This window comes from Aedes aegypti, chromosome 1, assembly GCF_002204515.2.
Source record: "Aedes aegypti strain LVP_AGWG chromosome 1, AaegL5.0 Primary Assembly, whole genome shotgun sequence".
Taxonomy (NCBI): domain Eukaryota; kingdom Metazoa; phylum Arthropoda; class Insecta; order Diptera; family Culicidae; genus Aedes; species Aedes aegypti.
This window is the reverse complement of record NC_035107.1, coordinates 48,292,953-48,320,759: the sequence shown is the minus strand read 5'-3', so window position 1 is coordinate 48,320,759 and position 27,807 is coordinate 48,292,953. Positions and strand designations below refer to the sequence as shown.

At 40.4% G+C, this 27,807-nt stretch overlaps 1 protein-coding gene across 1 annotated transcript; it reads right to left on the bottom strand.

Moving 5' to 3' along the window:
* Nucleotides 1-108: 108 nt before the first annotated feature.
* Nucleotides 109-27,435, bottom strand: LOC5566767. Its single transcript, XM_021846386.1, has 2 exons — nt 27,060-27,435; nt 109-700 (listed from the first exon to the last, which is right to left on the bottom strand). The coding sequence occupies exons 1-2, from the start codon at nt 27,371-27,373 to the stop codon at nt 262-264; spliced, it is 753 nt and encodes a 250-aa protein (XP_021702078.1). The 5' UTR covers nt 27,374-27,435; the 3' UTR covers nt 109-261.
* Between the last annotated feature and the right edge of the window lie 372 nt (nt 27,436-27,807).

Sequence of the window (27,807 nt, the reverse complement as noted above, 5' to 3'; positions counted from 1 at the left end):
ATTTGGATCCATTAAGAATTCGATAAGCGGTGAGGGTTTCATAATTTTTGCTTACACTCAGGCCTATACGGGTTAATTATGAACGGCAGAATTGAAAATATCACTAAATCGAAATCAACAGGACATATATTTTCAAAACGCTTTGTGTTTGATAATCAAAAATATGCTGAATATAAAAATGGTGACTACGCCAGTAGTTCTCATACTTTCCACGAATTGAAACATCCTCCATTTTAATTGTCATTCAATAGTACCTCTATTCTAATCCTCATCATCAGACCGTATCTCTCCTTCTTCCATCTCTTCCGTCGCCTTCTCCCGTCTCGCCGCTCTCGCCCTTTTCAAACCCAACTGATCCACCCCAATCACATCCTTCGTAAAATCCTCATTGTCCTCGTCGTCATCCAGGTGCACCACCTCTCCGTGACGACCGCTCCTGGACGACGCCTTTGGGGGAGACCTCTTCCTGTGGCGATGCCGCACATCATCCTGCCGATCCATCTCGATCAGCTTCTGTGTCGAGCTGTGAAAGGTGCGGATCGTCTCCCTTCGGTTGTGCTGCATCACTGAATTCATCGTCCGGTTGAGGAAGCGTTTGTTGGTTTTCTTCAGCGGGCAGCCACGCCAGCCCAGGGCGCCCACCTGGGAGGCCCGGATGCGACCGATTTTGGCGTCCCGGTAGATTTCCTCCACGGCTTTACTGCAGGCGAGAGAAAGCAGGAAGGAAATGTTTATTAGATGACAATAGATATAGGGCCGTCCTTAGCCGAGTGGTTAGAGTCCACGGCTACAAAACAAAGCCAAGGTGAAGGTGTCTGGGTTCGATTCCCTGTCGTTCCAGAATCTTTTCGTAATGGAAATTGTCTTGGCTCCCCTGGGCATAGAGTATCATCGTACCTACCACACGATATACGAATGCGAAAATGGCAACTTTGGCAAAGAGAGCATTCAGTTAATAACTGTGAAAGTGCTCATAAGAACACTAAGCTGAGAAGCAGGCTCTGTCCCAGTGGGGACGTAATGCCAAGAAGAACAAGAAGAAGAAGCTGTGATGTGAGTTCTGAAAATTATCTCTGAAATAACAAAAATCATAAATTAATTCGGGCTCCCTGAATACAAATATGCTTGGTAAATTCTTAGCAATGCATTATTTATGAAAATAATAAAAAATTAAATTCAAAAACACCTAAATGCAGGTAATTTTTAAAGAAATCCCCGAATATTCAACAAAATTTCAATATATTGCACAAATTGGTACGCATTTCGATTAACCGTTTAAGGGACATTTATTGAGCATCCTTCAAAACTTTCAGGTTGACATCATGTCTAAATCCTTGTTTAAAACTAGAATTTTTTAGATGTCTATCAATGGCGCACCGAAAAAAATTATGCAATTTTACATTATGTTCATGGAAATAAACTTTTTTAAACGTAAAAAATATCTCCAGCTCTATTAGTAAGAAATAAAACCGTATTGACATTGTTATCAATTGTTATCTCAAATTTTATATGCTTAGCGTTTCGGGCTCATTTTGTACCAAGGGCCCCCGTCTGGAGATCTGACCTGGGCCCCTCGAAGCCCAAATCCGGCACTGACTACATCTCTAGTGCTGATTACGTCGCCAGAATCGAAAATGAAAACACGAAATCCTGGAAATCGCTGGACTTCTCATCAGGCTTCTTCCTTGCGCTTGACTTATCCTCTTTCTCCCCTTTCAATGATCAACTACAAAAGAGAAGCGTTTTTACCCACACACAAACTGAGCGTACGAGCTCTGCGGGATGAAGAGTTTACACGTTTGTGTTTGCTTATTTTCATTCCCACAGTGGTTAAGAGTTTGTTTTGACAACCTCTGTGCTTAAAAGATAAAGAGATTATGTATTTTCTCCCTTTCTCAGTTAGAGGGAGAGCATTTTTTCCCATTTCTCAGTTCGGGGAAGAGCATTTCCAGATAGCTCTTCGTTGTCTCTTTGCCCAAATGGACAAAGAGAAAGGCGAAATCATGCTCTTGCGGAGAAACCAACCTCAGTTCATCCCAAAAGCAATGATGATGTGTTTGCAGAGCTTCGCAGTAAGCTAGAGCTGTCAAATGGAAGATGTGCGTTTGGATAGAGCCAACGATTCTCTCCACTCTCTCAGCCACGGATTATTCAACCAACATCGAATGCTGACTCATACTGCCCTTCTACGCCTACTTGTCCCATGTTCTATGTAAACCTTACGGACCGCGGGACAAATATGCGTAGAACGGCAGCATAATTGTTGTGAGCGTACGAGCTCACTTCATCTAACAGATCAAGATGAGCAAAATAAAGCCTGCTTCCCATCAAATTTTGTTCTCTGCTGCTTCGGTACACGGTATATTAATTGCGATACAAATACTTTCAAGTGCTGTAGATTTGGTTTTAGTTTGGACCATGCTTTTTCCGGTGTAACCGGGGATTCTGCCCCTTCTTCAGTAATTGAGCATCGTTCAGCATACATCTTGTCTTCTCGACTGTCGTGCGGTGTATGAGGAAAACTAATTTGGTGCACGATACCGTCTCGCTGCGTGCTCTTCTGCATTAATGCAATTGACATATTCCGTGTCGTTATGCATCCGCAATACCTTCAACTTCCTGCAAGTTTGCCATTTGACTATTGACTTGAACTGCTCGTAAACCCCTGCGCCACCCTAATAAAATACCACAAATCTAATGAAGGAAATGCCCTACGATGATGAAAGAGGTGATAAAATACTATTGTTTTAAATATCCCATTCAAATTCTGATTTTTCGACAGAAAGGCCCACCCTAATGGAAAATAAGTGAACCACCCTAATAAAATACCACATATTAAATGTAGAAAATGGCTTACGATAATGTGAAAGATGTTCCAATACTATTGTCTTCAATATTCAATTACAATTCTACTTTTTATTTTTTTTTTAACAAAAAGGACCACCCTAATGGAAAGTAAATGAACCACCCTAATGAAATATCACATATAATATGCTGTCAGTGGCCAACAATGATATTGTGTATTCCTTTCATCACCGGACTGCGAAGTGCGGCCTCATAAGTGCGAAAATGTGAATAAAAGTGCGGGATTCCATCGCATCACGTTGGTGTCTTCAGAGCACTTATTCTCTGATTTACAAAGAATAAGTCCCTCAAAGACACCTACCCGATTTGATGCCATTGCGCATTTTTATTGTTAAAATTTCTGCGATAGTCCAGTGGTGAAAGAAATGCGCAATATAGGATATGTTTCAATACTATTGCCTTGAATTTCCCAGCAATTGAATTCAAATCGTTCATTTCAAATTCAATTCACTCCACCAACTCAAAAATTTACTCTCTTGGGACTTGAGACTTGAGGTCGATTTAAAAAAAAAAAAAACCAAATAACACCAGATCTCGACGTTTCATGCATTTCTAAGACATCTGACATCAAAAAAAAAAAAATTCGATTTCGGAAATTTCATGTACCCCCCCTTGGGAGATTTTTCATGGGTCAAAAAAGCCAAACTTTGACCGCTTTGGGGGTCCACTAAATGAAGTCCGATTGAGCTCAAATTTTGCATGGGGACTTTTTTCGAGGAGACAAAACTTTTGAGCACTACCATGTTTTGAAATTCGAAAAATCGATTTTCATTGGCACCCTACTCAACAACTGGCAACCCTGCTGTGAGAGCTATTGATCGCGATCATAGGGTGATTGCCGCCGATTTGATCCATACAAAGCCTCCTGAGCTTGGAGGTACCAGATGAGTACCTTTCCAATCAATTCACTGCCGTTGTTGCGGTACTGCTTGGTATTTTTTTGACCGTTTTAGTTCGTCCTCGGGATCAACCCGCATCTTCATTCGAAGTACGTGCCTACCTGCATCCTAAATTCGACTCCGTTCTCATCCGAAGCTCCATCAAACGATTGCCGCTGATCATTTATATTGCATTTCATACAAGGCCTCCTGAAATTGGAGGTACCAAGCGAGTACCTTTCCAATTACGCTACCCTCCGTTTTGCGGTACTTCCTGTGTCCTTCCTGCCCGTTTTAGCACTGCAGTTTTCGGAGTGAGCTGCTACCATGGCGGATGATAAGCGACGCAAGGCGAAAGAGTTGAAGCTGAAGCAAGCCATCGAGTCGCTCAATCGCCTGGACAAGTTTCTCGAAGGCTACGTTCCCGATTAGCACCAACATGAAATTGTTCATCGCATGGACCGTCTAGAAAAGGTTTGGAGCGCCTACGAAACGATTCAAGAAGAGTACGAGGAAATGGATGACGCCGAGTAGTTTATTCAGAAGAATCTGGAATTACGTGGAAGGGTCGAAGAGGTGTACTTCCGTGTACATAAAAGCCGGATTAGTTTTGAAGATTGCGCCTGCTGGTCCATCGACTCTCGCCAATGTGAAGCTGCCGACGATTTCACTGCCAGAATTCGACGGAGACTTCAATAACTGGCTCACGTTCCACGATACGTTCGTGTCGATGATTCATTTGTCGACGGAGATCTCCCACGTCCAGAAATTTCACTATCTTCGAGCGGCCTTGAAGGGTGAGGCTGCCACCCTGATCCAGTCGATCACGATTACGCCGTAAAATTACTCCTGTGGAGTTTCGATTATCAACGGGAAAGGAATCACCCTCCACGCAATGCTCACACAGCTTACCCAGCCAAGTGTCGCTTCGAGAGTGAGGTATGAATGCATCTAGTCTGCAAATGACAGTAGGGATGCCAACATGTCTAAACCGATTGCTGCGATCCATTATTTTGCTACCTCCCATCGCAGTGGATTCTATATCCCACAACTCCGTCGCTTGGACTACGCTTGTCAATCGCTGCTCTAACAAGGCTATTCTCCGGAAGAAGCACATTAGAACCTTGCTGAAGCATCCGAAGATTGCGAACAACAATGTTGACGCCCTGCATCGGATTGTGGATGAGTTCCAACGCCATACCAAGGTCCTCGAACAACTAGGCGAGCCCGTCTCCATCTTAATCGAATTGCTGGAGGAAAAGTTGGACGACGATTCTCTAACTGCTTGGGAGGAATTCATCGCGATGGAAGCTCAGCCAACTTACACCATGATGGTCGAATTTCTGCAGAAGCGAGCCCGTGTTTTGGAAAATATTTCGATCAACCGTCCTCAGCATTCATCTTCCAAGCCAACCAGCCAAATCCCCGCCCAGAAGAAGCACAACTTGCCGCGATTGAGCTCGAATGCCGACACGGAAGCCCCAACGAAGTCCTTCCCGACGTGTCCTGCTTGCGAGAAGCAGAAACACTCGCTTTTTTACTGCTCCGTGTTCAATGAACTGGACCCGAAAGGGCGTATGAAGGTGGTAACAGACAAGAAGCTCTGCAGTAACTGTTTCCGCAGTGACCACTTTGCTCGCAATTGTCGTTCGAAGTACAACTGCAAACACTGCTCGACATCATTCGATGATCCACCCAGGACCGTGTAACATGTGCATCACACATGTTAGTTATCCTTTCAGTTCTTCCAAAAAAGGACCACACCAGTGGTACCCATTTCTGAGAAATATTTGTTCCTATGCCATCGAACTGCCTATGCCATGAAATGCAAACGAGTGCATAAGCATGGTCGATGACTTCCAACTGTGCCCAATAAAATACTCATATTTCACGCAATGCAAACTCGGCGCAACGTCGTCAAGCGACTTGTTGCTAAGAGCCTTCTCCGTATGTTCTCTTGCTCACTCTCTCCGCCCAAAATTTAGTATCGATCACTGATTGGTGATCGAGTAAATAATGAAATGAAATAACTGATTCCCACTACCTCCTTAGGCTAAGCAGGGTAACTTGAATATTCTCAATAAACATTCTTGATCAACGATCAGTCCGGGTAGCACGTATTCCTTACCATGAACTGATGACATCCGTAATCAAGTGTTAATAATTCAACTTAGAAAACTTAGAACCCAAAGTAGTTCTATAACCGTCTGAAATGGATAAGCCCACCCCCAGCGCTGGAATTGGACCTTCCAGAGTGGTAACCGCTGTTGCTGCTACCCCGATACCGGAAGTTGTTTCAACTGCCAAGTCGTCCAACACCAGCGTGCTCTTGACAACAGTTGTGCTCATCGTCGTCGACGTTTACGGCCAAGAACACATCGCCCGTGCCTTGCTGGACACGGGATCCCAGCCAAACGCAATCAGCGAGCGACTGTGCCAGTTACTCCATCTTCCTTGCAAAATTGTCAATGTCCCGATAGCAGGCGTCGATAGCACACTTACGAACGCAAAGCATGAAGTCCGAGTTGAAATACGATCCCGAGTGGCGGACTTCAGTGAATCCTTGGAGTTTCTGGTACTGCGCAAAGTAACCAGTGACACACCCGCAGCGTCGTTCTCCACCACCCGATGGAGCATTCCGTTGCTTGTTGAAAGCGTATTCGGCTGGATTGTAGCCGGAAAGTTAGAAATTTCAGGAGAATCAGTCAGGCAACCCACCGTAACTTGTCATGTCATGTCATGACAGTTACATCGTTATCTGAGCAGCTAGAGCGATTTTGGCGCATCGAGGAACTTCAATGCCAGAATTACTCCGTCGATGAGCAGCATTGCGAGAACTTTTATCGCGAAACAGTGACCCGACCGGTCGATACGTCGTTCGGATGCCCAAACACCCTGAGCACGATCAAATGGTAGGAGCATCGAAACCGTCTGCTATTCGCTGGCTGAAGTAGCTGGAGCAGAGATTATTGGAAGATGCCAACGTGAGGACCCAATATCACGATTTTCTCATGGAGTATGCCACTCTGGGCCACATGTATCCTGTCCAGGAAGCTGAGGATGACAGTGTAAAAGCCTGTTATCTTCCACACCACCCTATCATCAAAGAGTCGAGCACCATGACGAAGGTGAGAGTAGTGTTCGACGGGTCTGCAAAAACCAGCTCTGGTTACTCGCTCAACGATTCCCTACTTGTTGGACCAGTGGTGCAGGACGAACTCCTCAATCTCGTTATCCGCTTTCGAACATTCCCGATAGCGCTGGTGGCGGATATTGAGAAGATGTACCGCCAAGTCTCGATGAATCCAGCTGATCGCCCACTTCAGAGAATACTGTGGCGTTTTGATACGTCACAACCCATCTAGACCTATGAGTTGTGCACGGTAACCTATGGCCTCGCCCTCTCTTCATTTGTCGCCACCCGCACACTTCTACAGCTCGTAGATGACGAAGGCACCTCATTCCCGAAAGCGAGCACGGCCATCAAGCAGAACGTGTATGTAGACGATCTCATTTCTGGGGACAAGAGTATCGAGGAAATCATCCAACTTCGTGAAGAATTGACCAGCCTTCTACAGAAGGGTGGATTTCGTTTCCGCAAGTGGTGTTCAAATTCTCTTCCAGTACTCGCTGGTCATCCTCCCGATTTACTTGGGACGCAATCATCACTGAAGTTCGATCCCGAAGAGAGCATCAAAACCCTCGAAATACTATGGGATGTCCGAGGCTGATGTCTTTCGTTTCGACGTTTCCGTCATCGTGAAAGAAGGACCTTCGACCAAACGCACCATTCTCTCCGCCATAGCTCAGATTTACGACCCTCTTGGCATAATATCTCCCGTCGTCGTACAGGCGAAAATTCTAATGCAGCACCTCTGGTTAATTGCTTTGGACTGGGACGATATAGTCACACCCGATCTTCAGCGCAAGTGGGCCGAATTCTGCAAACAACTGCCCGACCTTGGCAACTATCGCATCGAACGATTCGCATTTGCCCCAGGTTTCCACGTCGCGGAGTTGCATTGCTTTGTCGATTCTTCTGAAGTCGCATACGGCGCATGCATATACGTACGCTCCCAGGCCGCCGATGGACACGTGCAAGTGAGTCTCCTGGCCTCGAAATCCAAAGTGGCCCCTCTGAAGCCACTCAGTATCCCGCGTCTTGAGCTATGCGCGGCACTCCTTGCCGCTCGCTTATTTGAAAAGGTCGTTAGCTCCCTCGAAATGAAATTATCCGAATGTTTTTCTGGTCTTCAGTGGATGAAATCCCCGCCGCGAACTTGGAAAACTTTTGTAGCGAATACGATCGCTGAAATCCAAAGTGCGACCGCTGGTTCGCACTGGCAGCATGTTTCTGGGAAAGAAAACCCCGCAGACATGATTTCTCGTGGAGTTTCCGTCGAAGAACTAATGATCAGTGAACTGTGGAAGTACAGCCCCACATGGTTGCGTGAGGATAAGTCAACGTGGCCGTCGCAACACATCCCCGAAAGTAAATTCACAGTAAAAGAGCTGGAACTCAAGAAAAATGTGATTCTAGCCACCCAAACTCTTAGTCCTGATTCACTGTTCACGAGGTTCTCATCGTACAGGACTCTTCTGAACGTATCTGGATTCATTCTCCGTTTTTGTCACAATTCTCGTAGTAAGGTGCAGCGGAATTCTAGCCGAGTGCTCTCTGTGTCAGAACTACAAAAGGCAAATTTTGCGTTGGTGAAACTCGTCCAAGCTAAAGCGTTTCCTGGCGATCTTCGGCGTTTGAAGAAAGGATTCACTGTATCAAATAAATCGTCTCTCCGCTTGTTAAGCCCATTCTTGGACACTGAAGAACTGATCCGTGTTGGTGGCCGGTTGCAATTAGCGGACGCTTCCTATGACGTCAAGCACCAGATCGTGATTCCCGGATTTCATCCCTTCACCCGGCTTCTTCTCCAACATTATCATCGCAAATACGTCCATGGTGGAATCGCGATGGCTCATTCGGTTGTCCGCGATGCGTCCTGGCCATTGAACGACCGGTAAGCTGTCCGCAGCTCTATACGGAATTGCTACGAGTGCAGCAAAACGAATCCTCAACCAATTCAGCAGCCAACTGCCGATCGCCAGAGTTACAGCAAATGAAGCCTTTCTCTGTACCGGAGTTGATTACTGCGGTCCTGTCTTTCTCAAGCCCGTTCATCGCAAAGCTGCTGCACGAAAGTGCTAAATCTGTGTCTTCATCTGCCTGAATACGAAGGCAGTTCACCTCGAGCTCGTCAGTGATTTGAGCACCGCTGCTTTTCTGATGGCTCTCGACCGGTTCATGTGGAGAAGGAACAAGCCTCATCATCTGTACTCACACACATCTCGGAACACGCCCCAGAATCGCCTGACCAGAAATATTCCCAGAACTTCTGGTACAGATGGCGCAACGAATACTTGAAACAATTGAACCAACAGTACTGCTCCAACCCTAAGCGTTACCAAATCAACGTCGGAGACATCATTATCCTCAAGGATGAGTCCCTTGCACCAGCACGCTGGCCCCTAGCCCGCGTTATTGATACGCATCCCGGCCCTGATAGAGTAACCCCAGTTGTCACGCTCCGTACACCCTCTGGAACCATGAAGACACCTGTGTCAAGGATCTGCCCATTGGAATGTGCAACATGCATACATGTGGATACATGCATACGTATAGATAACGACCGCCCTTTTGATGTTCCTTTCAATTGCTAAATACATTATCAGAAAAGTGAAAGTGCGTACAAGTCGTTCTTACTAACAGTTCCGAAAAAGATGACTTTTGCACTGATTTATTGTTCGGTTGCTCGGTTTAAATCGGCCCGCTGGTTGATAGAAGTGTGGTCAATTAGATCTGTGTCGGTTAGCGAGGATTTCGACCTTAAATCAATAGTGCTACACTGAGTTACGTGTTCGGAAGCCTCCCACGTTCTATCACCAGTTGCCGATTCCACGTTGTGCTGCTATTTTCCCGCTGAAGTTGTTGCCCGTCCATACCGCCGTCGATTCATCTGTAACTAGGAATTTATAGAGAACCCGTCCCCAAAGCTTGCCTGTCAGTAGCTTATCAACCATCATCGACAATAGTGCATGGTCTTTTGATTCGGTTGCATGTTCCGGTGGGACGCGCAACGGAGTCAAGACCAATCGTGTTCGGTTGATGAAGTACTGGTGAGATCGTTTCATGCTTATAATTCATTTTTTCCGTTGCTATAAGTAACTCTTATTTCATTTTCAAATAAGCTATGAATGGTTCGTCACTACAAGTGTCGACTTTTTCGTGTTTCATTTAAACTTAATGTACCATTATGTTTTCGTCATTGGTAAAAATAATTTTTGAATAGTTCGACATTATGCATGTCGACGTAAGACATTATTTTGTTGCAATGTAACTTTTTTTTTATTTTTTTTTTATTTTCAAACATACTTTGAATAGTTCGTCATTACATGTGTCGACAATACCCTTATTTCTGTTACATACACTTTCAAAATACCCAATCCTTTCTGTCTTCGTCATTACTAAAAATAACCTTTGAAGAGTTCGATATTATGAATGTCGACTTTTTTTTATAATTTCTTTCAATATATTTTTACTGCGATACAAAAATGCAACACTAGTTTTAAGTTTTGTATTTTCCCTCCTAATCCATAGATCGCACCACCGACCGAAGGTGACTCCCAGATCTTTTTCCTCCCTCACTAACCACATCTGTCCCGTGATGATTGTGGAGATGCAGAGGTATTCTCGGTCTTTAGAAGCAACGATCATTACACAATAACGTTCCTTACCCTTCCCAACTGACTGTAAGGACTTGGCCGGCGCCGTTATTGATCAATAATATGAGAGCTGCTAAAATTACACTTCGAGAATATTCGAGAATATTATTCATTTGGATCGAAGTGCAATTCTTACCGGTTTGGATCAATCACGGAGTAGAGTCAGTCTATGCTATGCTATGCTATGCTTTCTTGCAAATTTCACTGATTAACAACAAGTTTGTAGCCAGATCGGGCAGATGCAGCACGTCCTGTACTTCGATGCTCCCTTCTTTGCGATCCATCTCGACAGACCCTCTAGCGACCGACTAGGAGGACTAATTATTTGCTGTATCTATCGAGTTCTTGCCGTTGAAGCATGGTCCAGTTTTGACGTTGGATAACGTCTTACGGCAACATACTGGGGTACAATTTCGAAAAACGAAAAATCGTCCGCGTCACGAAAAGTGGTTAGATTTTGACTGTTAATAACTTTCTAACCCCCTGATAGATTTTCAAGATTCATGCACCAATCGATTGGAAATCTTTCTACAAATCGACTCCAATAATGAAAACTATTGATTTTCATGACTAAACTATTGATAAATGGGTAAATATCGAGGCATGTCTTATTTTCCATAGAAAAGCACATTTTTTTGCTGTTATAAGGTTTTAACGTATTGAAGTTTACATGTACCATAATTTCGGGTGAAGTTGATCATTTTTCATAGTTTTTCTTGTCTGTTTTCAATAATGTTGCAAATGCCAAACAACTGAATGCAGGAATACAAGTACGACGGTCAGACTCTTTGGCTCATGTGCCAAAATTTTCTAACATATGTGTTTTTAAAGCTAAAAATCATCCCTTAAATAGAAAATCGGGAATCCCATTTCGGGGTGAAATTGATCACTTGTCAATGCGATTATTGTTATTTTTGACGTTAACTACGTCTTACGGAAATATACTGGGTATCAGTTGAAAATCTAAAATATTGCGACCGTCACAAAATTATGTAAGATTGTGAATACTAATAATTCAGCCATTTACAAGTAGATTTTCAATATTTTCCCAACAATCGCTCGGGAATTTATCCAACATTTTACTCAAATTGAGAAAACTTTTGATTTTTGACAATAGATTGTCAAAAATTGTGAAAATGTCGACCCCTTTCTTACGCAACCAAACACGTTAAAACACGTGGGTTGGGAAGCACACTATCCAGCTTTTTACGCTGGCTATAAAATACCGGGGGGTAATTTGGGTTTGACATTCCTTGTCCCCAGATTTTATAGTTAGGTCTTAGTAGGCAGTGAAATGCGTTTGTTGATTTATGTGTCAAAGATTTTCACTTCACTGTTATGATATTTTTCGTATTTCGATTTTCATTTAATTGCTATATTTAAAGGTTTAATATTTGTTTAATCTCATTTTAGGTACACAGAAAGAAAAATCCATGTAAATTTCAGCGCAAAATCGTGCACATAAAGGGAATGCCACATTTGTCGCAAATTTACATGATACATCGTGTAAAATTACATCAACATCGTTCAAATTTATGCCAATTGTCGCGTAATCGGTTAGGGTCCATGTAATCTGGCACGATGTATAGCGGAAACTTACATGATGTTGATGTAGTTTTACACGATGTGTCATGTAAATTTGCGATAAATCTGGCATTCCCTTTATGTGCACGATTTTGCGCTGAAAATTACATGGATTTTTCTTTCTGTGTACCTTAATCACCCTTTTTAGGACCGCTATAATTAAAAATGTAACAAAAATTTGGCTCATCCTTGGTAATCCTTGTAAGGGCCCATTCATAAATTTCATAACGCTGAAGGGGGTGGGTGGGTGTCCTTGAGATATTACAGCTCATACAAAATTTGAAAAGTATTCATACAAAATGCGTTACAAGGGGGTGGGTGGGTATCAAAAATAACCATTTTTGGCGTTATGAAATTTGTGAACAAACCCTAATATGAATCTAAGAACGATGCTGATGATAAAATTTCATCTGATAGCCGGAATTATAAACGTGTGCCAAATATCGATTTCTTTAGAACCTTGTACATGAACCTAGCGCAACCCTGAGAGGTATTCACACAGGGTCCTTGCAAAATTTTCATTAAGTCTTGAGAAGTATAATCCACAAATCTCGACACAGTTATAGGTGAGAGCCCACGAGATCCAGAACATAACTTTACTCGAATCCTGGGCGGGACTCCCACATAACGCTAGATTAGGCGTAAAACGAAACAGTTTGAATTAGCAGAATTGCTAATGCAGTAACATTTTTGACCACCCGACAATATTATTCTGAAAATTCGCCCACGACTCGAAAATGTTTGACATTCTAGGTCAAATGACCTTCTTACTAAATCGGCTATCGCAAAGCCGAATGACGTCTTTATTCAAAACTAATTATTTCGTAGCCAATAATGATTATTGTATCATCAATCATCATCGATAAGGCACATATAAACCTAAAATAGCTAGTAAAGCACAGTAGAATAATAGGAAAATCAAATACCTATTTTAGTTTGGATTTTCAGATACCAAGAGCGGTAAACCCGTTGAACTCTGACATTACATTGTCAACATTAGAAATTTCTATCTCCTCAAAGCTTGCTTCGATTAAGCTATAAAAAAATTATAGTGTTTGCAATAAATGTCAAATGGGGGTGGTTCAAATATTATAGAAATTTGGCGTAAAAAGCTGGATAAAAGCAGACCAATTTCTGCTTCTTCGCTCATTCTTCTTTTGACGTTAACTACGTCTTACGGCAATATACTGGGTGTCAATTGAAAATCTAAAATGTTGAAAATCACTTGGCGTAGTTAACGTTATGCGGTCGTGTCTTGTACACAAGCCTCTCTGATTTTTTGAGAAGACTCTACATAATGAATATGAGCTCCCTGAATCCGAATAATGCAATATTTAAAGAAATAATGAATAGTTAATTTCAAGAATTGCAATGAAAACGCCTAAATGTAAGCAATTTCCTAAGAAAATCCCTGATATTTAATTATATCAATCGTATGAGCTAATTGGTACGAGTTTAGAAGATGAAATCGGGCTCGGGCATACATTTTAAGCATCCTTACAAACTTTACTTAATGTTGTTAATGCCGTTGTCATCGTCGCTATCTACATGTAAATGCATGCTAGAGCGATCAGAGTATCAACTTGTCCAACAAAGAGCTAAAACTAATCAGCAACAGATTTGTTAATGTTTTGATTTGCAAGAAATTGTCGATCAAATCGAAATACGCATGCAGAGAAGACTGCAAAAATGCTACCGCCGCCCGATCCGAGCGACGCGAACCTAGGTAAAACTTTGTTTGCCGTTTATCTCCGTTATGAACTAATCATCCAAAATTATAATTGATAAATAAATTAATTAATTAATCAATTAATAGAAATAGATGAAGCGTCTCTGGTTGTAACTGGCAACTTTAACATCGATTTGAGCAAAGAGGAGAACATGGAGTTCGAGGACTTCATGGAGAAGTACCTCAACCTCAAACTGGCTTCGGAATCTACTAAAGCAACCAATCTTAGTGAATCATGCGTGGACCAAACGTTCAACCGGAATATTTGTTTGGGGAGCAAGAGTTACCGCTCATGCTTCTTCTTCTATCGACCGATTCTATCGGTGTTGAAGTGTTCACCGAACCAACCAAATAATAACATACAATGTCCATAATAGGTCAGAATTGACGGTCTCAAACCAGGAAATAGAAGAAGCTAACGTTATCCAACGTCAACTTGGCGGTTGTATCTCTGGAACAACCTCTTACTTTTTTTTGTCAGTTTTTGAGTGTCTGTGGTTTTGCTTGGTGTACAAGGCACCTTTCGGTCCGGAGGTTTTCAACGGTCACTTCACATCTTAAAGTATTTTCGCCTTCACAATTCGACGCCGAAGAATCCTTTCCAATTTTCATGGAGTTGTAATACTTCGGCAAACCCTTCAACAAGATCGATGCTAACAACTGGTCGTTTACCTCGAATCCAATTTCGCTCTGGTTCTGTGTCGTGGTTACCAGCTCGTCAACGTAATCTTCAGAGAAACCGCTTTCCTCCAACTTCGCCCACGCCAACTTGTCCAGCAATCCGAAACGTCGAAGCAGTCCGTTATCCTAGAACGCCTTCTGGAGCTTTTCTCATGCGTTTTCAACGTTTTTCACCATGCTAGATATTCTTCACTATGCTCAGGCAGATTACAGCCAATGCTCGTTCACTCGTCTCCGGATCAACTTCCTGTCCCTCTAAGGGCAACTTCACCGTTGATCTAAATTAGTGATCCTTGATATGAGAGACAAGCGGAAGTAAATTGGAATGATTTAGCAATAGACCAGCAGTGCTAATTTTGCTCGGCGTTGAGAATAATATTGTAACACGGACATGACTACCTCATAGCTTAAAAGTATATTTCGTTATAGACCGTTTAGCTACATTTCCAAACTGCAGAAGAAATCAACAAATAAACGTAATAATTCAAACAAGAAAAATTTTTCATATTTTTTGCTCTATGCAACTTTCACCGAAATAATTTCAAGCAGATTACATTACTCCTAGAGAAAAGTTAAAAACAAACATAACGCATGTTCGTTTGGCTCACGTTTTGACAGCTCTCGCTGCTCGATAGGCTCACACTTTGACAGAAATGTCAACATCCGCGTATCTCTTTTATAAAGGATCACTAGTCCAAAGCTGAGACGAGACTCGCGAAGACGGTCTTCTTTTTCTGTGATTGCTTAGTTTTTTTCTTTTTCCACTTTGTGTTTATACCAATTATGCGCATGCTGTTCAAACCCTCACATGTACCTCTCAGCAAAAAATGATTGAGTTTGCATCACATCGAATCATAAATAGCCGTTTGAGTGAAATTTCATGCAGGCAAACGTAGCAGACATTATAAATAATTAATCTTCTGCTTAGATTCATCAGCAACTTTGGAAAAAACTGCTCCGCCGACTGAGGTTTTTAGTAACAGTTTACTTTGAACACAATACTTTTCACTTTTTCAGCCATAAAAACGGTGGGCTGCATTTGACGTTTCGTGAGAGGGGCATCTGGGCTGCATATGACGTTGATATTTTTCCTCTTCGCGAGTCTCTCTCAGGTCCAAAGCATCGATGGGTTCCAAATGTTTGCACCATGTTACAAATTTTTGAGGTAAGTAAAAATAGGAACAATATTCCATCGCGCTGTTTCTTTAAACAATATTTATTCTTCTTCCAGCAATTCCTCTGGCAATTCCTTCGGGGAATCCTCCAGGAATTCATGCAGAGACACCTCCAGGAATCATCAGCTTATTTTTCCGGGGAATCCTTTAAGGATTGCTGCAGGAGTTCGTACATGGATTCCACAAAGAATTTCTACATGAATACAGCTGAAGATTCCTCAACAAAAATCTCCAGTTGTTTCTTCAGGAATTCCATCAAAGATCTTCCGATGTGTCTAACAGGAACTCCGGGGATTTCCTCCAAGAATTCCTCAGGAGATTTTTTGGGAGAATTTTTCCGGGCATTTACTCCCAGAATTTCTTTGGAAATTTGCATTACAAATTCCTCCAGGGGTTTTCTCTAGAAATTTTTCCCGATTTTTTCCATGATTTTTTCCACCAAGAACTCCTCCGGGGTTTTTCTCCAGGAATTCTTCCGGGAATTCCCAACAGCAATTCTTCCGGAGATTTCGTCCAAAAATTAATTAATGAAATCTTTCGAGGATTATCTCCAGAAATTTCCTCGGAGATTGTTTCAGTATATCCATCCGGAGATTTCATTCAGGTATTTCCCCAGGCATTTTCACATTTTCATCAGGAATTTCTCCGGAGATCTCCCCCAGGAATTCCTGTGGGGATTTCTTACAGGAATTCCTAAGAGAATTTCCTCCAGAGACTCTCTCAGGAGATCTCCTCCAGGGACTTCTTCGGAAATATCCCACTAAACACCTCAGTGGTTATTCAATAGCATTTTCTCTTAGGATTTCATCCATGAATTTCTCCGGGTACTTATTCCTGCAATTCCTTCGGGGATTACCTCTAGGGACTCATCCGGAGATTTCATCCAAGAATTCCTCCAGGGATTCTCTTCAAGAATTCTTCCGCAGATTTCGTCCAAAAATTCCTCTGGGGATTTCCTCCAGAACTTCCTCTTAGGATTTCGTCCAGAAATTCTTTCGGAGTTTTCTTCCAGGAATTCCTCCGAGGATTTTCTCCACAAATTCCTTCGGGGATGTTTTCAGAGAATTCATCCGGAAGATTCCTCCATAAATTTTGCAGGGGATTAACACCAGGAATTTTACCAGAGATTCCAACGATTCCTCCTTGGAAATCCTTAAACACTCATCCGGAGATTCTCGCGGGGAATTACGCAGGGAAATTCCAATAGAAATTCCTGCGGGAATTTCGTCCAGGAAATGTCCAAGAAATCCTCCGGATATTTCATTTTTTCAGTGCGTTTCTCCGGATATTTCCTCCAGAGTTCTGCTCCAGAAATTAATCCAGGGATTTCATCCAGGAATTCTTTTGTGGATTTACTCCAGGAATTCCTCCGGGGATTTAATTAAGAAATATCCTCGAGGGTTTTTCCCTTCGGAGATTTTCATCATAAATTTCTTCAAAAATTTTTTTTTTCCTGAGAATCTATCGGAAGATTTTTTTCCAGGAATTTCTTCGGGGATTTCCTCCAGGGATTCCTCTGGGGATATCCCCCAAGAGCTCCTCTGGAAATTTTTTTCCAGGAACTCCTCAGGAGAATTCCAACAGCAATTCCTCCTGGGGATTTTGTATAGAAATTTACCGGAATTTCCTCCAGGAATTAATCCGGAGATTTCCTCCAGAAATTCCTACGGGAGTTTGCACCATGAATTACTCCGGAAATGTCTTCTAAATTTCTTCGTAATTCCTCCAGGATTAGCTTCGCAGTTTCTCTAGGAGTTCCTTTAGAGGTTCCCCTTTGAATTCTTACCGATTTTCTTCACGATTTTTTTCAGAATACTTACTAGGAATTTCCTCAGAGCTTCTCTGGAATTTCTTCAAAGTTAGTCCGGGAGTTCTATAGTAGTTACTACGGAAATTCCTTCGAAGTTCCACCGAGAGCTCCTACGGGTTTTTTTCCATGGATTCTCATAGAATTCTTTTAGTATTCCTTCATAAAATCCTCGGATTTCCTCCAAAAATTTCTCAGAGCTCCTTCAGGAATTCTCTTGGAGATCCTCCAGAATTTTTTTTTTTTTTTTTTTTTTTTTTTTTTTTTAATTTCTTTATTAGTATCATTTCAAACATTACATTCATTATTTCTTATATCTAGGTGTTCTGTGTTATTAGACAACACTATCATCCTAATTTGGTAAAACAAATCTAAGATTTTATTAACATTTTGTTAACAACATATTACATTTCATTTGCCGTAGCAGTTCAGATTTTTTACAGGTGAGTTGATTTCACCTGCTTATAAGAGAAAAAAAAAAAGTTTTTAATATACTTAACCTAACTTAACCTAATCATATAACGCATTAATCGTGGCAATAGAAGATTGTAACGATTTTTGCCTGAAATTATTGATTATTTTATTTGACATTTGTTCCAATGTTTCAACATTGGATATCCTATGTAACTCATTGGTACTATACCAGGGAGGAAGCCTCAGAATCATTTTCAAAATTTTATTTTGAATTCTCTGCAGAGCTTTCTTCCTGGTATTACAACAGCTAGTCCATATTGGTACAGCATACAACATGGCTGGCCTGAAAATTTGTTTGAATATCAAAAGCTTGTTCTTAAGACAAAGTTTTGATTTTCTATTAATAAGGGGATAGAGACATTTTACATATTTGTTACATTTGGCTTGAATGCCCTCAATGTGATTTTTGAAAGTTAAATTCTTATCTAGCATGAGTCCTAGATACTTAACTTCATCTGACCAATTTATTGGAACCCCTCTCATCGTGACAACATGTCTACTTGAAGGTTTCAAATAAAGAGCTTTTGGTTTATGTGGGAATATTATTAGTTGAGTTTTGGAAGCATTAGGAGAAATCTTCCATTTTTGCAAGTATGAAGAAAAAATATCCAAACTTTTTTGCAATCGACTACAGATGACACGCAGGCTTCGTCCTTTGGCGGAGAGGCATGTGTCATCCGCAAACAAAGATTTTTGACATCCCTGAGGTAACTCAGGTAAGTCAGATGTGAAAATATTGTATAATATTGGTCCCAAAATGCTGCCTTGGGGAACACCAGCTCTTACAGGAAGTCTTTCAGATCTGGAGTTCTGATAATTAACCTGAAGTGTACGATTTGATAGATAACTTTGAATTATTCTAACAATGTATGTTGGAAAATTAAAGTTTTTCAATTTTACAATCAAACCTTCATGCCAAACACTGTCGAATGCTTTTTCTATGTCTAGAAGAGCAAGACCAGTAGAGTAGCCTTCAGATTTGTTGGAACGGATCAAATTTGTTACACGTAAAAGTTGATGAGTGGTCGAATGTCCATGGCGGAATCCGAACTGTTCATTGGCAAAAATTGAATTTTCGATGATGTGGGCCATCATTCTGTTCAAAATAACCTTTTCAAAAAGTTTACTGATGGAGGAAAGCAAACTGATTGGACGATAGCTAGAAGCTTCTGCAGGATTTTTGTCTGGTTTTAAAATTGGAACAACCTTAGCATTTTTCCATTTGTCAGGAAAATATGCTAATTGAAAACATTTGTTAAATATATCAACTAAAAATGATAAGCTACTTTCTGGAAGTTTCTTGATGAGGATGTAGAAAATTCCATCATCGCCAGGAGCTTTCATATTTTTGAATGTTTTAATAATAGTTCTCACTTCTTCCAAATCAGTCTCCCAGGCATTTTCGAAAACGTTCTCTTGATTGAGAATATTTTCGAACTCCTGAGTAACTTCATTTTCAATTGGACTAGTAAGTCCTAAATTAAAATTGTGCGCACTTTCAAACTGCATAGCAAGTTTTTGAGCTTTTTCGCAATTAGTTAGTAATAATTTGTTTTCCTCTTTCAATGCCGGTATAGGCTTCTGAGGTTTTTTCAAGATTTTAGATAATTTCCAAAAGGGCTTAGAGCCGGGGTCCAATTGAGAAATTTTATTTTCAAAATTTTTGTTTCTTAAATCTGCAAAACGTTTCTTGATTTCTTTCTGCAAATCCTGCCATATAATTTTCATAGCAGGATCACGAGTGCGTTGAAATTGCCTTCTCCTCACGTTTTTAAGACGGATCAAGAGTTTAAGATCATCGTCTATAATCACGGATTCAAATTTTACTTCACATTTTGGAATTGCAATGTTCCTGGCTTCAACAATGGAATTTGTTAAAGTTTCAAGAGCATTGTCAATATCAATTTTAGTTTCTAAAGAAATGTTAACATCAAGATTAGAGTCAACATACGTTTCATATATATTCCAGTCGGCTCGTAAATAATTGAAAGTGGAGCTGATAGGATTGAGAATCGCTTCATGCGATATTTGAAATGTAACAGGGACATGATCAGAATCAAAATCAGCATGAGTAACTAATTGGCTACAAAGATGACTAGAGTCGGTTAAGACCAAGTCAATCGTAGATGGATTTCTAGAAGAGGAAAAACACGTAGGGCTATCAGGGTATTGAATTGAGAAATATCCTGAAGAGCACTCATCAAATAAAATTCTGCCGTTGGAATTACTTTGAGAATTATTCCATGACCGATGTTTGGCATTAAAGTCACCAATGACAAAAAAATGTGACTTATTGCGAGTCAATTTTCGCAAGTCAGTTTGGAGCAAATTAACTTGCTGTCCAGAGCATTGAAAAGGCAAATAGGCAGCTATGAAAGTATATTTGAGATCCTCCAGAATGTTCTTCAGAGTGGCTCCGAGATTTCCTCAATAATTCCTTTGGGAAATTTTTCGGAGTTTCTCTAAAAAATATTCCGCAGTTCCTTCAGCAATTGCTTCGGAGTCCCTGCAGGAATTCCTTTGGAGGCCTCCAAAAATAATTTCTTCAAAATTCCTCATGAAATATCTTCGGAGTTCTTCATTGAATTTCTTTGAAGTTTCTCCGGGAGTAACTTCAGATTATAGCCGTGAATTATTTTGGAGCTCCATCGTGAATTTCATCGGTTTTCTTCTATATTTCCTCCTGGATTTTTTAAAGGAAATTCTACAGGATTTCTTCAGAGTTCCTCTAGTAGTTCTTTGGAAATCGTCCGGAGTTCCACAGTCAACTATCCTAGAGTCACTTTAGAAAATTCTCTACATTTCCTTCAGGAAATCCTCCAGAGTTCCCTAAAAAATCTCAAGAGTTTCCCCGTGAATTACTCTAGACGTTCTCCAGTAATTCCTCTAGAGTTCCTCCAGGATTTTTTTTATGTTCTTCTCTGGGGATTTCGGGTAATTCGCCAATTGTTGAACAACCAAAATTTTTCCAAGCATTTTCTCTTGGAATTCTTTAGGGGATTTTTGAGAGAATTTATCCGGGCATTTCCTCCAGTAATTTATCCGGAGATTTGCACCAGGATTTCCTTTGGGGATTTTCTCCAGCAATTCATTAATAAATCCCTCAAGAGATTTTCTTTAGGGATTCCTTCGGGGATATGTCCCTGGTGCTCCTCAGTGGATTTTCAACAACATTTTCTCTGAGGATTTTGTCCAATATTTCCTCTGAGGATTTTTTTTCCATTAAATTTCCCGGGGTTTTACCCCAAGAACTTCTCCGGGAATTTCCTCCAGGTTTTCATTCGAGGATTTCCTCCAGGGATTCCTCCGGAGATTTTTCCCAAGAATTCCTCCAGAGATTAAGAATCTCTTACGGCATTTACACCTGGAGTTCCCTAATGTTCAGGACCGGGTGGCCAATCCATAGATTGCTCATGTTGTTTGATGATCCGACGAATCATAACTTCCTCTTGGCATCTCCGACCGTGAAGCACAATTAACCAACTATTACGTTTGATACAATCGTCTTCTAACGATACAAACATCTTCTAGCAAATCGATTTTAAGACTGATTTCCAAACCGACTTAACGAGAACTCGGGCATCCTACCTCTCCTGCTCTTAAGTCTCTTGTTCTAACAAGGGATTGATCGCTATGAGCTGCCTTTTGGTATAATAGATCCGCTACAACAGTTTCTTTTACATTTATAAGCGGTTTCTTCACCATCGCTTAGGCCTTAAACCTGGTTTAATCGTATGGGTAAACGTGGTTTACGGCTTAAGCGAAGGTGAAGAAATCGGCCTTTAGTGCATTAAAATCATTTATAGCAAGGCACTATATTCATTCTACAGCTCATCTTCTACAACTCCCAGGAATCTTTTTTCTCAAATGGTAAAAAACTGATATTTTTATAGCTATGTTGTATAGCAGCTACAAGCGTCATTCGTGTAAGAAAAGCGATTAGGAAGCATTCGCAAAAAAAAAAACGAAAATCTACAAATATGTTTTTTAAATTGCGCTTTTTAGGAATGAAAATTACATTTTGCTTAATTTTTTGAACAATACTCTAATGCAGTCAAAAGGAAATTCGTGTGGAGTTCAGAAGCGTTGTAAGCTAGCGAAATTCCCAGGAAAAACTTATCTTTCCACTCTTTTGTGTTCTGTTACTCGATACCTCTCTAACTCGATGGTCCCTTCAATACCAAATTATGGAGAGGTGTCTGTACATTCTCGAAATCCTGTTTATAGGTTTCTGGTTGTCCACCTATTATAACAAGAAGCAGGGCTGCAAAGCGTTAATGTAAATAGAGAGTGTCGAGCGATTTTTACAAAGATGCTTCTCTCACTGTCATCGGACGGCGAGACAATGACAGAGATGTTCCCCAAATTCTCTTTCATTTTTCTGTCACTAACTTACTTTACTATTTTTAGTTCATTAACTGGTATAATTGTTATTTAAATCGCTAAAATCAAGAAAGGATATCCACTTAACGTTTCAAACACATTGACTTCCCGAAATTCTCCAAACTGATATAAAAAATTTAATAGCAAAACAACATTAAAATTGCTCTCGTGAGAGCTCTGTCATTGCGACTTGAGCACATGAAATGTAGCTTCGACTAGTGACAGTAAGGCTCGTTTCGTCAGTATCGCAAGCTGGTCATGATACTAAACAGCCCTGACAGAAAGAGACGAACCCGCCAAGGGTTGAAAGTCTTTTCAATAAAGACAATAATAAATAATAATATATATTATAACAGGCAACCGATTATCGGAAGCTAAGGTTATTGATATTGTTCATCCACTATAAAAAAGGATTGAATTTTTGGTGGAATCCATTATAAGTCCAAACCAAACTAAGATCAAAAATCAGAGTACCACTTGTTTATAATCAGAATGCACAAAAATCTAAATAATATAAGTACAGTTAGCCCACAGCTATGGATAGCTCACAGATATGGATCAGAGCTAGATTAAAATGGGAATATCTCATCATATAGAGTTGCAATTACGCAGACAGTGAAGCATAAATCTGTACAGAATCGCAATCAATTATAATGTGCTTATGCTTATTTTTCCGTCCGTAGGAAATAAAATGTAATCCGTATTGCCACAAGCGTTGATCCATAACTGTGGGGCATTGAAAGCCATACCACAGTTATGAATCAAAGATAAGACAATTCCGAAGCAAACGTCTAAACCTATAAGGCAATCTGACGTTTGATCACCTTTCTCTTTCATGCACACGCACGCATATGGATTGTTTTCATACGGAAACGTAAAAAAACAACAAATCCCATTGATCTTGTTGCTAGAAAGAGAAGGGTGAGAGAGCCCTATGCTTTCACTTGCACACCATTAGTTTTCCTTGCAGATAAATTGCTGTTATAGTGTTTTGATCCATAATAAGGATCGTCTTCTCCTACTGATCCACATCTGTTGGGTGGACATCGTTTGGAATTTCTATCGAAATCGACACTTTTTCGTAAATGACCGGGTATTTCGAGGTGTATTCTCAAAAACAACTACATTCTGCAGTGCCATGGAGATAATGTTTTTTTTGTACAGCATCACCCTAGTTTTTAATCATATTTTGTTCTGAAAAATGAACTTAGTTGATTCAGAACTGTGGGGTTACTGTACCTACCATGCCAATTGTTCGCAATTGCATAAAAAAGTAAGAGGTTGTTCCAGAGATACAACCGCCAAGTTGACGTTGGATAACGTTAGCTTCTTCTATTTCCTGGTTTGAGACCGTCAATTCTGACCTATTATGGACATTGTATGTTATTATTTGGTTGGTTCGGTGAACACTTCAACACCGATAGAATCGGTCGATAGAAGAAGAAGCATGAGCGGTAACTCTTGCTCCCCAAACAAATATTCCGGTTGAACGTTTGGTCCACGCATGATTCACTAAGATTGGTTGCTTTAGTAGATTCCGAAGCCAGTTTGAGGTTGAGGTACTTCTCCATGAAGTCCTCGAACTCCATGTTCTCCTCTTTGCTCAAATCGATGTTAAAGTTGCCAGTTACAACCAGAGACGCTTCATCTATTTCTATTAATTGATTAATTAATTAATTTATTTATCAATTATAATTTTGGATGATTAGTTCATAACGGAGATAAACGGCAAACAAAGTTTTACCTAGGTTCGCGTCGCTCGGATCGGGCGGCGGTAGCATTTTTGCAGTCTTCTCTGCATGCGTATTTCGATTTGATCGACAATTTCTTGCAAATCAAAACATTAACAAATCTGTTGCTGATTAGTTTTAGCTCTTTGTTGGACAAGTTGATACTCTGATCGCTCTAGCATGCATTTACATGTAGATAGCGACGATGACAACGGCATTAACAACATTAAGTAAAGTTTGTAAGGATGCTTAAAATGTATGCCCGAGCCCGATTTCATCTTCTAAACTCGTACCAATTAGCTCATACGATTGATATAATTAAATATCAGGGATTTTCTTAGGAAATTGCTTACATTTAGGCGTTTTCATTGCAATTCTTGAAATTAACTATTCATTATTTCTTTAAATATTGCATTATTCGGATTCAGGGAGCTCATATTCATTATGTAGAGTCTTCTCAAAAAATCAGAGAGGCTTGTGTACAAGACACGACCGCATAACGTTAACTACGCCAAGTGATTTTCAACATTTTAGATTTTCAATTGACACCCAGTATATTGCCGTAAGACGTAGTTAACGTCAAAAGAAGAATGAGCGAAGAAGCAGAAATTGGTCTGCTTTTATCCAGCTTTTTACGCCAAATTTCTATAATATTTGAACCACCCCCATTTGACATTTATTGCAAACACTATAATTTTTTTATAGCTTAATCGAAGCAAGCTTTGAGGAGATAGAAATTTCTAATGTTGACAATGTAATGTCAGAGTTCAACGGGTTTACCGCTCTTGGTATCTGAAAATCCAAACTAAAATAGGTATTTGATTTTCCTATTATTCTACTGTGCTTTACTAGCTATTTTAGGTTTATATGTGCCTTATCGATGATGATTGATGATACAATAATCATTATTGGCTACGAAATAATTAGTTTTGAATAAAGACGTCATTCGGCTTTGCGATAGCCGATTTAGTAAGAAGGTCATTTGACCTAGAATGTCAAACATTTTCGAGTCGTGGGCGAATTTTCAGAATAATATTGTCGGGTGGTCAAAAATGTTACTGCATTAGCAATTCTGCTAATTCAAACTGTTTCGTTTTACGCCTAATCTAGCGTTATGTGGGAGTCCCGCCCAGGATTCGAGTAAAGTTATGTTCTGGATCTCGTGGGCTCTCACCTATAACTGTGTCGAGATTTGTGGATTATACTTCTCAAGACTTAATGAAAATTTTGCAAGGACCCTGTGTGAATACCTCTCAGGGTTGCGCTAGGTTCATGTACAAGGTTCTAAAGAAATCGATATTTGGCACACGTTTATAATTCCGGCTATCAGATGAAATTTTATCATCAGCATCGTTCTTAGATTCATATTAGGGTTTGTTCACAAATTTCATAACGCCAAAAATGGTTATTTTTGATACCCACCCACCCCCTTGTAACGCATTTTGTATGAATACTTTTCAAATTTTGTATGAGCTGTAATATCTCAAGGACACCCACCCACCCCCTTCAGCGTTATGAAATTTATGAATGGGCCCTTACAAGGATTACCAAGGATGAGCCAAATTTTTGTTACATTTTTAATTATAGCGGTCCTAAAAAGGGTGATTAAGGTACACAGAAAGAAAAATCCATGTAATTTTCAGCGCAAAATCGTGCACATAAAGGGAATGCCAGATTTATCGCAAATTTACATGACACATCGTGTAAAACTACATCAACATCATGTAAGTTTCCGCTATACATCGTGCCAGATTACATGGACCCTAACCGATTACGCGACAATTGGCATAAATTTGAACGATGTTGATGTAATTTTACACGATGTATCATGTAAATTTGCGACAAATGTGGCATTCCCTTTATGTGCACGATTTTGCGCTGAAATTTACATGGATTTTTCTTTCTGTGTACCTAAAATGAGATTAAACAAATATTAAACCTTTAAATATAGCAATTAAATGAAAATCGAAATACGAAAAATATCATAACAGTGAAGTGAAAATCTTTGACACATAAATCAACAAACGCATTTCACTGCCTACTAAGACCTAACTATAAAATCTGGGGACAAGGAATGTCAAACCCAAATTACCCCCCGGTATTTTATAGCCAGCGTAAAAAGCTGGATAGTGTGCTTCCCAACCCACGTGTTTTAACGTGTTTGGTTGCGTAAGAAAGGGGTCGACATTTTCACAATTTTTGACAATCTATTGTCAAAAATCAAAAGTTTTCTCAATTTGAGTAAAATGTTGGATAAATTCCCGAGCGATTGTTGGGAAAATATTGAAAATCTACTTGTAAATGGCTGAATTATTAGTATTCACAATCTTACATAATTTTGTGACGGTCGCAATATTTTAGATTTTCAACTGATACCCAGTATATTTCCGTAAGACGTAGTTAACGTCAAAAATAACAATAATCGCATTGACAAGTGATCAATTTCACCCCGAAATGGGATTCCCGATTTTCTATTTAAGGGATGATTTTTAGCTTTAAAAACACATATGTTAGAAAATTTTGGCACATGAGCCAAAGAGTCTGACCGTCGTACTTGTATTCCTGCATTCAGTTGTTTGGCATTTGCAACATTATTGAAAACAGACAAGAAAAACTATGAAAAATGATCAACTTCACCCGAAATTATGGTACATGTAAACTTCAATACGTTAAAACCTTATAACAGCAAAAAAATGTGCTTTTCTATGGAAAATAAGACATGCCTCGATATTTACCCATTTATCAATAGTTTAGTCATGAAAATCAATAGTTTTCATTATTGGAGTCGATTTGTAGAAAGATTTCCAATCGATTGGTGCATGAATCTTGAAAATCTATCAGGGGGTTAGAAAGTTATTAACAGTCAAAATCTAACCACTTTTCGTGACGCGGACGATTTTTCGTTTTTCGAAATTGTACCCCAGTATGTTGCCGTAAGACGTTATCCAACGTCAAAAATAGCGATTTACTCACTTGGTCAACTGGTCGCAACTGATGCCCGGCTGGTCACTGCCGGCCACTTTGATTGTGCCGAGAATCCTGTTCGCCCCCGTCGGTTGACTCTGCACGGTTCCCTTCAAAGCGACAGGTTTCTCTGCTTTGGTCCCGCTGCTTCCACTAGCGGGCGTTGTGGTTCCCAACAAGGGAGCCGGTACCGGCTGCGGAATCAACTTCTGTGGTGCACTGACTGGAGCTGGTACCGGTGCCAGGACCGGAGCGGGGATCGGAGCCACGTTCGCTCCGGCCGGCTTCACCGTGCCAACTATTTTACCCGGGGTCCAGTTCATTATTTTGTGGGAACTGGGACCGGAGCACTGAATTGCGTTACAGTTGTTTGTAAACGAATGCGAATGGGTCTTTGTTTACCAACAAATACGAGAAACGTCAATTTCAGGAGAAGCAGATGAAGCGTCACTTTAAAATTGCGTTCAAGCTTGCGTGCAAGATTCTTATAGATTTTATTCAAAACGATCGTTTATTCGGATTTTTTCTACATCCTCATCAAGAAAATTCCAGAGAATAGCTTATCAGTATTGGTAGATATATTTAGCAAATGTTTTCAGTTGGCATTTTTTTTTCTGACAAATGGAAAAAGGCCAAGGGTGTACCAATTTTAAAACCAGACAAAAAATCTGCAGAAACTTCTAGCTATCGTCCAATCAGCTTGCTTTTCTCCATCGGTAACCTTTTATTTTGAACATAATGATGGTCACATCCTGGG